Source organism: Cervus canadensis, chromosome 7, assembly GCF_019320065.1.
Source record: "Cervus canadensis isolate Bull #8, Minnesota chromosome 7, ASM1932006v1, whole genome shotgun sequence".
Classification (NCBI taxonomy): Eukaryota; Metazoa; Chordata; class Mammalia; order Artiodactyla; family Cervidae; genus Cervus; species Cervus canadensis.
This window is the reverse complement of record NC_057392.1, coordinates 7,689,703-7,703,174: the sequence shown is the minus strand read 5'-3', so window position 1 is coordinate 7,703,174 and position 13,472 is coordinate 7,689,703. Positions and strand designations below refer to the sequence as shown.

General features: G+C 39.8%; 1 protein-coding gene across 1 annotated transcript; it reads right to left on the bottom strand.

The window, feature by feature from the left end:
- Positions 1-909: 909 nt before the first annotated feature.
- LOC122445181 (proline-rich protein 23B-like) lies at positions 910-2,786 on the bottom strand. The gene is made up of 2 exons (XM_043474139.1): positions 2,722-2,786; positions 910-2,525 (listed from the first exon to the last, which is right to left on the bottom strand). Exon 2 carries the CDS (start codon positions 2,505-2,507, stop codon positions 1,716-1,718), a length of 792 nt encoding a protein of 263 aa, XP_043330074.1. The 5' UTR covers positions 2,508-2,525; positions 2,722-2,786; the 3' UTR covers positions 910-1,715.
- Positions 2,787-13,472: the final 10,686 nt, after the last annotated feature.

Below are 13,472 nucleotides of genomic sequence, written 5' to 3'. Positions count from 1 at the left end.
AAATAGATAAGCAACCAGGACATATTATACAGCACAAGGATATATGGTCATTATTTTGTAAGAACTTCACATGAAATATAATCCATAAAAATACTGAATTATTTTGTTGTATATATGAAGCTAATATTGTAAATCAACTATACTTACTAAAAAAAAAAAAAAAAAAGAATGACCATATTAACCATACCATTCGATCTGTATTTGAAGTAATAGCCAATAAAAAAAATTAAGGAAAAATAAGATGTAAGAAGCTTGTCAAAAAATAAAAAAAGAGACAGTACTATCATTATTTGGAGATACTATCACCCATAAAGATAGATATAGAGATATGTCTATATAAGATAGATATAGATATATCTATAAAGATAAGCCCTCTGGTGGCTTAGATGGTAAAGAATCTGCCTACAATGCAGGAAACCCAAGTTTGATCCCTGGGTTTGGAAGATCCCCTGGAGGAGGGCATGGCAACCCACTCCAGTATTCTTGCCTGGAGAATCCCCATGGACAGAGGAGCCTGGCGGGCTATAGTCCATTGGGGTTGCAAAGAGTTGGACACGACTGAGTGATTAACACTTTCTTGGGCTTCCAGAGTGGTGCTAGTGGTAAAGAACCCTCCTGTCAATGCAGGAGACATAAAGAGATGTAAGTTCGATCCCTGGGTTGGGAAGATCCCCTGGAGGAGGGCACGGGAATCCACTCCAGTATTCTTGCCTGGAGAATCCCAAGGACAGAGGAGCCTTGAGAGCTACAGTCCATAGAGTCGCAAAGAATTGGACACGACTGAAGCGACTTAGCACAAAAAATATCTATAAATATAGATATATCTTTATTATTATCTGATAAAGATATTATCTTTATCAGTCAAGCATAAGAATTTACAGATAAGTGATTGCAGAAATTAAATAATTTTTCTGTATAACAGACCAACATAAGAGCAAATTTTTTCTATATGCCAGTAGCAATGTACAAACAGTTTTGGGATCTTACAAATACAAAAAACAGAATCTTTAGAATTAGAAACTTTTCCATGACAACAGAATTGTATTAAAAGTATGTAAGAAAAATGAAAAACAGTTGTTTCTTTTTGGAAACTACCCTTACAAAGATAGCAATAGACTTAAACCACTTGCCAACCTAGTCATTCAAAAAGAAGGGTCATACTCATTGTTCCCCATTCCGTGTTTTGTATCCAACAAACATTTGTGCACATACAACTATTGGTTAGATCCCCCAAAGGGGCTAGAGCCATCATCTAGAAAAGTTGGAACACCAGGGCCAAAAACTTCATTGAACAAAATACATCTACTAATTACTCTACTGGGGGGAAAACAAGGAGGAGGGGCAGTCGGAGGGTACCTGGGAAAGGATGGCATTTTAAAGAAAAGTGCTGGCACTTGACTTTGAAGAGAAATGGGGGTTGGTTGGGGGGGTGCGTAGAGCTGCTTAGGGGTGACCTCCCTAGAGATAAACCTAAGTAGCTGTCTTAAAGCACCCTGTATTTCAAGAGGCTTTTCTTTGCCCAAGTGAGCTTCCTTCCCAGGGATCCAGCCAGCTAGATGTAAATTTTGCAACTGCTGCAAAATTCTGCAACACAGCGTCCATCCAAAACACATCAAGGCCTTGTGATCCTGGCTGGGTGGGCAACATACACACAGCAGTCAACAGAACACTCCATCCTGGTCCCCAGCAGGAGGCCAAGAATTGTGGGAGGAAGTTCATTCTTGAAACAGGCGTTTCTGGGCCTTTCGAGCAGGAACAGGAGGGTGTTGCGGGCGCTCGTGAGAACCTGGACAAGGAGAGGGAGGTAGAGGTTGGAGTGGTGAATCGGGGAAGAACTCCGGAACGTGCAAGTCCAGGTTGTCTTGGTGGTGAGGAGAGCCTCTCTCTGGAGTAGGGTTGGGTGCCTGAGGCCAGGGCTCTGGGGCTAGGCCCAAGAGGTCTGGGTCGGATGCCCTCCTAGGGGAAAGGAGGAGCCCAGCAACTGAGCTGGTGGCTGCATTCATCCCAGCAGGCGGGAACACATCTTCTGCGTGCTCCTCATAGACCTCTTCTTGGCCAGCGATCTCTGGGACAGGTCCATAGAATCCCTGCTCGAGGGCGATGCATTCCCCAGGAGCGGTCAGAAAAGAGCCCTGTTCCAGAACAAGGGCTGAGTGACTCTCCCCGTCTAGGAATTCGATGCTAGAGCCCAGGAGGGCTCCGGGGATCAGCACGAGGGTGTGATCCCCGAGAGAAACTTGCAGCACGGATGTGGGCTCGGGCTCCAGCACCAGCTCGACCTCGTCCAGGGTCAGATGCAGGGCATAGCCGTCGGCCAAAACCACCAGGGAGGTGAGCGCTCCCATGTCGGGGGTCCCCATCACGTTGTCCAGTCTGGGCGTTACCTCGAACTCGTGGTCCGTGGGCTCCTCCGTTCGACGGCGCTTGGCAGGGCCGGGTCCTTCGGCCTGCTGTTCCCACTGGTCTGCAGAGGAAGCGCTGGGGCTGCGGGGCCGGCTGCCCATCATCTCAATGTCGCCGCGGACCTAGGGAGAAGAAGGGCTCTGTCCTACAGGTAATGACAATCTGCTTGACAGGCGAGGCCGCCGCGAGGCGGTGGGGCACAGGACCGCGGGACGAGGAACGAGTCTTCGGAACTCTGGGATTGTCTCTGGGGAGTCACTTAGTCCTGGCGTCTAGGGGAGCTGCTGGATTTGGCCTTGCGTGTTTGACCTTCCTCACCTCACATGGACGGGTTTGCACCGGAGTGGGCCAAGGCTGTCGTGAGTGACGCCGGCGGAACTTGAGTCGGAAAGCAGCCTCACGCTAATCCCTGCCCCTTCCTAGGCTCCGCCCACAGAAATGGAGGCGTCTGTGTTGCGCAAGAGCTGTAGCTGTGGTGGGTAGCTCGAGGTAGACAAATACTTTTATAGGCCTGAAGGGGGCGGAGCAATCATGCCGCTCCACGACTAGGCTTCCTGGGTCAAGACTTTCCTCGTGTTGACCTCAGAAGCGGAAAGCCTTAACCGGAAAACCGATTAAATTTCAAGTCCCACCAGAGCAATGCTGCACCAGGCCTCTGAGATGTAGTTCCCCATCCCCTGAGACCTCGCTCAGTGACCTTTTATTTTCTTTTGGTCCAATAGTGAGGTGAGGTTTTGGAAAGTAAAAAGTAAAAGTCACTCAGTCGTGTCCGACTTTTCGCGACCCCATGGGCTATACAGTCCACGGAATTCTCTAGGGCAGAATACTGGAGTGGGTAGCGTTTCCCTTCTTCAGGGGATCTTCCCAACCCAGGGATCGAACCCAGGTTTCCCGCATAGCAGGCGGATTCTTTACCAGCTGAGCCTGGAGGGAAGCAGGTTTTGGATGACACCCTTAAACCTCTGTTTGCCTGTGTTGTCAATGACTGCCAGATCCTTGCAGCGGTATTGAAAGGGAAAGCGATGTTAGAATTGAGTGTCTTAATAGCAACCCCGGCAGGATCAGCTTATATATCTATCACGACATATAGCTAGCACGACGATGGTTATCTTTACATTTCCATTAACTGAACCAAGAGTTTGTGTGCATGCTAAGTCGCTTCAGTCGTGTCCGACTCTTTGCGACCCTGTGGACTAGCCCGCCAGGCTCCGCTGTCCATGGGATTCTCCATTGGAATAAGGTGCTATGCCCCACGTCCCCACCAAGGGATTGAACCCATGTCTCCTGCGGCTACTGCATTGCAAGCGGATTCTTTACTGCTAAGCCAGCGGGGAAGCCCAAACTGAGTTTACTGTCTCTAATTTTGACGTAAACTACTTGGGAGAGGTGCATCGGTTTGGGCGCCGTTTTCTATTGACGAAACGTCTTGCCGAAGGATGAACCAGTTTACTCAGGAGCCGAAAACTAGTCTAGCTGAGTGTGAGACGTCAGGCTCCCCTCAAGATAATGAAGAGGACAGTGCCTTTGATCTGAAGATCAGTTTGAAGGTGAGTCTATGCAGTGGATCTTGGTGACCAAGGGAAGGTGTGGCTTAGCTTCTCCAGTATTAATGGGTGAAAACATCCAATAATGATTTCAGGATAGGTAACACTGTCATATGGTTTCAAAGGATTTCCTTCCACCCATGTCCACGTGATCGCTTACTCTTTTTTTTTTTTTTTTTAACAAAATAGCTTACGTGTTCTCATTTTGAGGGTCGCATAGCATTCCTTTATACTGCTGCTGCTGCTAAGTCGCTTCAGTCTTGTCTGACTCTGTGCGACACCATAGACGGCAGCCCATCAGGCTCCCCTGTCTCTGGGATTCTCCAGGCAAGAACACTGGCGTGGGTTGCCATTTCCTTTTCTAACGCATGAAAGTGAAAAGTGAAAGTGAAGTCGCTCAGTTGTGTCCGACTCTTCAGGACCCCATGGACTGCAGCCTACCAGGCTCCTCCATCCATGGGATTTTCCAGGGAAGAGTACTGGAGTGGGGTGCCATTGCCTTCTCTGTCCTTTATACAGAATTGCATTTAAATCAGGCCTCTCTTGATGCTCATTTAAACTACTGGTGTGTGAATTGGCTGACACTGGCTTTTCCTGGCCAGTTACTGTGAAATGCGGATTCTTTGCCCCATCCCAGAACCACTGAACAGAGTTCCTGAAGCCATGGGTGGAGGAATTCTTTTTAAGCACCCCCACAAAGATTCTGTGTTATGCCAGAGTTTAAGATCACTAAACTTGTTTTCATTCAGCAATTGAGGTGTTTAGGTAGAGGGCAGTTTGTGCTTGAAGTCAGGCCCCTGCTTTTTGGTGACAAAGCCATAAAGGGAACTCAAACTTCCTGAGCTTAAATTCAGTGGTTTTCTCTACACTTCTGGCTTGCATTCGAGTTTATGACTGGCTTTCTGGTGTTCTTGGCTACTGGCTAAGAAATTCCCTTGTGGTGGTGACTTAGATCTGGGCTGTGGCTGGTGGAACCTGGGCCAGCTCTACATCAGTGTTGAGGGACCCTCCTGAGTTCCCTTGAGGTGAAGGTGGGTGCCACTGTCAAAAGCCTCTGTGTTCCCAAGCAATAGGAGCATCTGCCCTGCTACTTTTGTTTGCACAGAGGGTGGGGTGGGGAGGCGGGGAGGGAAAGAGTGGGAACTTGCAGGGAACAACTACTTTGCTCCTGGAGAGTTTTTTTGGTGACCTTTGAATACTCCATGGTCTGGGAATAGTGGGGGCTCCGTTCAGGAGAGTGAAGGTGGATGTTCCATGTTCTAAGAGACAGATGGTACAACTGAAAGCTGGCCAGGACATCTGGTGGGGCTCGGGGCTCCTGGCATAACAGGTATTGCAGTTCTGAACTTGGAGGTACCAGTCCTTAGCTGGTGCCACCCTGTGTCTGCTGCTCTCCTGACCTCAGCCATTTCACATCTGGGTTCATTGTCCAGACCTCTGTGACTCCTCACTGTGAGCTTCCCTTCCAAAGCATTGAGGACCTGGACTGAGACAAAGACAATTACTGGAGACCTGGCATAGATGCACCTGATTTTCTCTTCTGCTCAGCCTCTTTCTAAGTGAGCGATCATGGGCAAGTCATTTCACCTTCACTAACCTCAGTTTCCTTACATGTGAAGTGGGCAGAATGCCATCTACTGTGCAGAGGGGTTGTGAAATAATGTACATAAGATGTTCTTGGAGCCTGGTTGAGTGTTTAGTGAATAGTTGATAATGTTTATAATATGTCTTTCCCACGACATTGTCAGTGCTGTTCTCAGCCTCGAACAATCCCTGACACATGGTAATGCATGGTAAACAATATCATCATCATCTTCTTCATCATCCTAAAAAAGGGTCTGATCTGTTAGAAAGTACTTTTCTAGGTGTTTTCATGGCATAAAATCTGTATAATTCAGGAATGGCTTGCACCAGATTAAATATCTTTCATTCTGTCTCATTTTTGTTTAAGAGACCCAAAGGGGTACATTATCAGGCCCACTCGTTGGGCTTTCTTGGTATCAATCAACATGGAATATTCAGTCAGTATGAACTGCTTCAACCTCTGCGGTGCAGAATTAGAAAATAAATCCTGGTTCTGGGTAGGGTACAGGATGGGTGGCTGCTGTCCCATTTGGGGAAGAAGAGTGAGGGAACTTGGGTACAGGAAGCCAGGCAAAAGATGGACATCACCAAGTGGAACTCAGGAGTTTTCTCAACATTGGGCATCTGAGCACTGTGAATGCTTTCTTCCTTCATTTGAGACTCTGAGCCACACAGGTCCAGAGCTCCAGGTCTGACAGTTCTCTTGACATCGGCACTAATGAGGGCCATTGTGTTATTCTCCAAGAACGCATAGCTAGCTTTTAAACATTCTTATTTATTTTTATTCACTTTAGGAATAATACCTGGTTACATATTTTAGAAAATCTAAATAACATAGTTAAAGCTGTAGCTCCCTTCAACTCACCACCAGCTCCCAATCCAGTGGTGATGTGCCAAGATCTTTTTTTATGTATTTACACACATAACACAGGGGATTTGTTTTCTTCCTGAAATGGCAAAGTATTGTGTTTTTTTTTTTTCTGAAAAATGTTAGATCTTACTGCTATTTGGAATTGTTATCCACAAAGTACATTAACTCTTTTTCTGTTATTGGAGAGACCTTTTCCAGTGTGCAGTACTGGCTTTTATGTGAAAACATTGTATAAGAAAAGGCAACTTCAAATATCTCTTATATACTTTTGTCTCTGCCTGAAGCAGAATGATGATAGTGGCCCACTCACTTTCTGCTTAGCTCACAGTAATTCTGGGTAATTCTGGTTAATTCCGATTTATTAGGCTGTGCTTTCTGTTACTTCCCAAACACATTACTGAGGAGTGAATAGCATTGTTATTATTGAAGTATTCCAGTGATTAGGTATGATGATGGACTATGTGATCACAAGATCATTAATATCTTACCATTTTAAGAATGGCAAAACTGTCCTTAAAATAGTTATTTGGCCTTTTAAAATTTGAGGTTGAAACTGAAGCTGGAGCTAAATAGCGATTTGTTTGGCTTGTTTTTAACTGAATACTTGGGCTTTTCCAAGTGAAAGGCAGTAATTTCTGTATATTAATTTTGTATTCAGCTTTCTTATGGGATTCTTTTTTTCTCAGTTATTTTTTAGATTTACAATCATATGGTCTGCAAGTGGACTTATTTTCCCTCCTTTCAAAACTGTAAACATCTAATTCCTCTCTCTTGTCTAATTTGTGGGCTAGTATCTCCAATACAGTGTCAAATGCTAGTGGAAAATGGCATCTTTTTCTATTCTAGACTTTGGTGGGACTCTTCCAGTGTCTGCCTATTCAGCATGATACTGGCTGTTGCTCAGAAATAAATGTCATGTCAAATAAGTATTGGTCTCTTGCTGTTTTATTGAACTTTTAATGCTTTATTTTGAAATATTCCCAAACTTACAGAAACATTGCAAAAATAATATAACAAACTTCCATTTATCCTTTATTAACTTTTAACATTTTGCCTCACTTGCTTTATTAGTTTTTATTTCTGTTTCTCAGAAAGATCACAGGAGGTATGTGATGATATACATATGTTTTTTTCCCCTTGAATCATCAGTAAGTTTTATGCATTAGAACTCTTTACCTCAGGTTAATTCAGTTTATATTTGCTAACAAGGGTATTCTTATGTATCGTTAGAACATTTATCAAATTAGAGATATTTAACATTGATGCCATACTTTAATCTGCCATCCATTTTCCAGTTTTGTCAGTTGTACCAATAATGTCCTTTTTTTTTTTTAATATATCTCAATCTATATATCTTTGTATCTACTTTAAACTTTTTAAATTTTATTAGTATTTCCCCCTCAGCTTTATTGAGATATTAATTGACACACAACATTGTTTAAGGTATATAGCATAATGATTTGACTTATATACATCATGAAATGATTACCACAGTGAGTTTAGAGAAAAATCCCTCGTATCCTATAGATGCAAAACTAAGGAAATAGAAAAAAATTTTTCTTTGTAATGAGAACTCTTTGAATTTTCTCGCCTAACAACTTTCATGTATAACATAAGCAGTGTTAATTACATTTATCATGTTATACATTACATCCATAGTACTCATTTATCTCATAACCGGAAGTTTGTACCATTTGACAGCTTTTGTCCAGTCTGCCCTCCACAGGTTGGCCTATAAGATGCAGGTCAGGATCATGTGTTGCTTTCAGGTGTCATGTCTCCTTCATTAACTTTTATGTGGGACAGTTGCTAGCCTTTTGATGTTTTTCAAGCTATTAATACTTTTGAAAATTATATGTAGTTATTTGGGATTCTCTGATGTTTCCTCAAGATAAGGAATATTTAAAATTAATTATTTAAAGTTAAATGTTTTTGAACACTACTAAGTGATCCTATGTCTTTCTCTGGAGATATATCGTAGCCATTTGTTCCTTATAGGTGATGTTAATTTTTCTGTTTTCAATTTAGTGATTATTAATAAACTTACAGAGTTGGGCAGCCTAAAAAGTTCCTTCATGCCTGTTTGCATTAAATCCTCTCTCAAAAATCCCAGACCAAGGTAATCACTGATTGTCCTGTCTCTATAAATTTGCCTTTTTACTACGTTTCATAAAAAGAATCATACTATTTGTAGTCTTTTTCTATGGCTTGTTTCAGTCAGTATACTGTTTTAGAAGTTTGTTTTTTGTTTTAGCCATTGTTATCCATGTTGTAGGATGTTTCATCACTAGTTCTTTCATTTTACTTGAGGAATAGTATCTATTGTATGGAAATACCACATTTGTTTGTCCACTCACTAATATTTGGATATTTGGGTTATTTCTAATTTGGGGCTTTTATGAATAATGCTATTATGAGCAATCATATGCATGTCTTTGTGGGGACATATATTTTCAGATATTGTACATAGATTCCAAGGAATGTGACTCTTGGGTCAAAGGGCAGGTTTATGTTTCACTTAAAAAAAACAAACTATGGAATGTTTTACTTAAAAAAACCCCAAACTGTGGGCTTCCCCGGTGGCTCAGACAGTAAAGAATCCGCCTGCAATGTGGGAGACCTGGGTTTGATCCCTGGGTTGGGAAGATCCACTGGAGAGGGGATAGGCTACCCACTTCAATATTCTTGGGCTTCCCTGTGGCTCTGATGGTAAAAAGAATCCACCTGCAATGCAGGAGACCTGGGTTTGATCCTTGAGTTGGGAAGATCCTCTGGAGAAGGGAACGGCTACCCACTCCAGTATTCTGGCCTGGAGAATTCCATGGACAGAGGCCCCTGACAGGCTGTAGTCCACGGGGTCATGAAGAGTCGGACACAACTGAGTGACTTTCACAAGGAATGGTTTCAAAATTGGTTGTACCATTTTACATTGCAATGAGCAATGCATGTAGGTTCTTGTCTTTCCTCATTCTTACCAGCACTTGATACTGTCTTTTTTTATTACAGTCACTCTAGTTGAGTGTGTTGTGTTATGTTATTGTGGTTTAACTTGCATTTCTCTAATGACTAATGATGTTGAACATCTTTTCATGAGCTTATTAAGCTGAGCTTATATAATGTATCTTCTGTGGTTAAATATATGCTCGAATATTTTGTCTATTTAAAAATTGTCTTTTTTGCCTTATTTTTGAATTATAAAATTTCTTTATATATTCTGGATGCAAATCCTTTATCTTATATGTAATTGCACGTATTTTTATCTCATTTTATGGACTTTCCTCCTTTGTTTTATTGAGGTATAATTGACATATTAGTGTTAAGTGTACTTCACAAAATTCTTATTGGTGACTTTTGATGTGCATGCATTTTACATTTTGATGACCCTCAAAATACCAAATAAAAAATATATTGTAAGTTTGGTATTGTATCTAAGAACCTCTTATTCAACCAAAGTCATAAAGATTCTTGCCATTGCCTTTTTTAAGAAATTAAAAGTTTGAGTTGTTACATCTAGGTCTCTGATTCAATTTGAGTTAGTTTTTTGTCTATGGTGTGAACTAATAGTTTAAGTTTAGTTTTTGAATGTATATATTCAGTTGTTAGAAAGTCTATACCTTTTACATTTAATTGTCTTGGAATTTTTATCAGAAATAGATTCACCATAAATGTAAAGATTTGTTTTTGTCTCATAATTCAGTTTAATTTACCTGTTGTATGACTATACTTGTGCTAATACCACACTGTTTTGATTATTGTATCTTTTGAGTAAGGTTTGAAGCTAGTGTAAGTCCCTCAACTTTGTTTTTTTAAAAACATTTTTGTTGCAATTCTAGGTCCTTTGCATTTTCATGTGAATTTTAGAAACAGTTTATTATTTTCTGATTAATGCCTGCTAGATTCATGTACAGCTCATTTTGGGAAGAATTGCTATTTTGACAATGTTTAGTCTTTCCATCATGAACATGCCTTCAGTCATGAATCATAAATGTCTCCCCATTTAATTAATCATCTTTACTTAATGTTTTATTGTTGTCAGTTTATAAGCCTTACACCTATTTTGTTAAATTTATTCCTAAGTGCTTTATTTGTTTTGGTGGTATTGTGAATAATGTATGTATTCCATTTTTTAAATGGAATTAAAAAATTTTTTTTATTGATGTATAGTTGACTTACAGTGTTATGTTAACTTCTGCTGTACCACAGAGTGATTCAGTTATACACATTTATACTTTTTAAATATTCTTTTCTGTTATGGTTTATCTCAGGATACTGAATATAGTTCTCTCTGCTATACAACAGGACCTTGTTGTTTATCTATTCTATATGTAATTGTTTATATCTACTAACCCTAAACTCCCAGTCCATCCCTCCCCTAATCTTCCTCCCCCTTGGCAATTGCAAGTTTGTTCTCTGATTTTGTTTTTGCTTTATAGAGAGGTTCATTTGTATCTTATTGATTCCACCTGTAAGTGATATCATGTGGTATTTGTCTTTCTCTTTCTGACTTAGATCACATAGTATGATAATCTGTAGTTGTATCTATGTTGCTGCAACTGACATTATTTCAGTCTTTTTTATGGCTGAGTAGTATTCCATTGTGTGTGTGGTATTCCATTCTACATCTTCTGCATTCATTATTTGTTGATGGACATTTACATTGTTTCAATGTCTTGCCTATTGTGAATTGTGATGCTAAGAACATAGGAGTGTGAGTAGCTTTAAAAAAATTTTTTTTGGCCACACCCCACAGCATGTGGGACCTTAGTTCCCTGACCAGGGATTGAACCTGCACCCCCTGTATTGAAAGGCAGAGTCTTAACCACTGTACCTATCAGGGCAGTCCTGCATGAATCTTTTTGAATTACAGTTTTGTCTGGATATATATAGCCAGAAGTGGGATACCTGGATCATATGGTAATTCTACTTTAAGTTTTCTGAGAAACCTCCATACTGTTTTCTATAGTGATTGCACCAACTTACATTCCCACCAACAGTGTAGGAGGGTTCCCTTTTCTTTACACCCTCACCAGCATTTGTTATTTGTAGACTTTTTGATGATGACCAGTTTGACTGTATGAGCTGCTACCTCACTGTAGTTTTGATTTGTGTTTCTCTAATAATTAGCAATGATGAGCATCTTTTTATGTGCCTGTTGGCCATCTGCATGTTTTCTTTGGTCTTCCAACCATTTTTCAACTGTGTTGCTTGTTTTTTGTTATTGTTGAGTTGTATGAGCTGTTTGTATATTTTCTCAGTCATATTGTTTGCAAGTACTTTTCTCCCATCCTGTAAGTTGTCTTGTAATTTAATTTATGGTTCCTTTGCTGTGCAAAAGCTTATAAATTTGATTAGATCCCATTTGTTTGTTTAGTTTTTCTATTCCCTTTGGAGGCTGACCTAAGAAAAACGTTCATACAGTCTATTTCAGAGAATGTTTTGCCTATGAACTCTTACAGGAGGTATATGGTGTTATGTCTTATGTTTTCAGTCTTTAAGCCATTTTGACTATTCTTGTGCATGGTGTAAGGGTGTGTTTTAACTTCATTGATTTACATACAACTGTCCAGTTTTCCCAGTACCACTTGCTGATGAGACCATCTTTTTCCCATTCTTGCCTCCTTTGTCAAAGGTTCAGTGACCACAGGTGGTGGTTGTATTGCTAAGTTGTGTCTGACTCTTGGTATTTGGGTTTATTTCTGGGCTCTCTATTCTGTTCCATTGATCTGTATGTCTAATTTTGTGCCAACTCCACACTGTTTTGATTATTGTAGCTTTATAGTATTATCCAAAATCTGGGAGGGTTATGCTTCCTGCTTTGTTTTTTTTTCTTCAAGATTGCTTTGGCAATTCTTGATCTTTTATATTTCCATATAAATTTTAGGATTGTTTGTTCTAGTTCTTTGATAAATGTCCTGGACAATTTGATAGGGACTGTTAAATATGTATATTGCTTTTGATAGTATGACAGTTTAACAGCATTGCTTCTTCCAGCCCTAGAGCATGGGGTATATTTCCATTTCTTTGAATTGTCTTTAATTTTCTTTATTAATGTTTTATATTTTTCAGCATGTAAGTTTTCCACCTCCTTGACTCAGGTTTATTCTTAGGTATTTTATTTATTTTTTGGTGCAATTTTTAAAGGTATTTTATTTTTTTACATTCCCTTTCTGATATTTCTTTGTTAGTGTAAAGAAATGGAAGTGATTTCTGTATGTTAATCTTGTATCCTGCTACCTTGCTGAATAATTTTAAGTTTTTGTGTGGAGTCTTTAGGCCTTTTATTATAGAGATTGTTGTATGACTGTTCTTATGCTAGTACTGCACTGTCTTGATTATTGTATCTTCTGAGTAAGATTTAAACTGAGTAGTATAAGTCCTTCAACTTTTTTCTTTTAAAATATTGTGGAGGGAGGGCGAGAAGGAGGGGCAGGGAAAAAAAAATATTGTGGTAATTCCAGGTCCTTTGTATTTACATATGAATTTTAAGATCAGTTTGTCAATTTCTGATATATATCTGCTGTATTTTCATAGGGATTATGCTAAGTGTACAAATCAATTTTGGGAAGAATTTCTGTATTGACAGTATTGAGTCTTTTAAATAGGAGCATGATTTCAACCACGAATCATAAATGTCTCCCCATTTATTTAGATCTTCTTTAATTAATCTCCTTAATGTTTTATTGTTGGTGGTATATAAGCCTTACACTTGTTTTGTTAAATTTATTTAAATTTATGTAGTTTATCATTTTGGGTGGTATTATGATTGGATTTTTAAAAATTGAAGAATAGTTGATTTACAATATTATATTAGTTTCAGATGTACAACATGGTGATCCAATTTTTAATAGATTATATTCTATTGAAAGTTATTATAAAATATTGGCTATATTCCCTGTGCTGTAACTTTATTCTTATAGCTTATTTATTTTATATATAGTAGTTTTGGCTTCAAATTTGCCTTCAAATTCCCTACCCCAATCTTGACCATCCCCTTTCTCTCTCTGCACTGTTAACCATGAGTTTATTCTCTATATAGTTGAGTCAGTTTCTGTTTTGTTATATTCACTTGT

Excerpts from the sequence above, each read along its gene's own strand:
- LOC122445181 (XM_043474139.1), bottom strand. The coding sequence starts at position 2,507 with ATGATGGGCAGCCGGCCCCGCAGCCCCAGCGCTTCCTCTGCAGACCAG.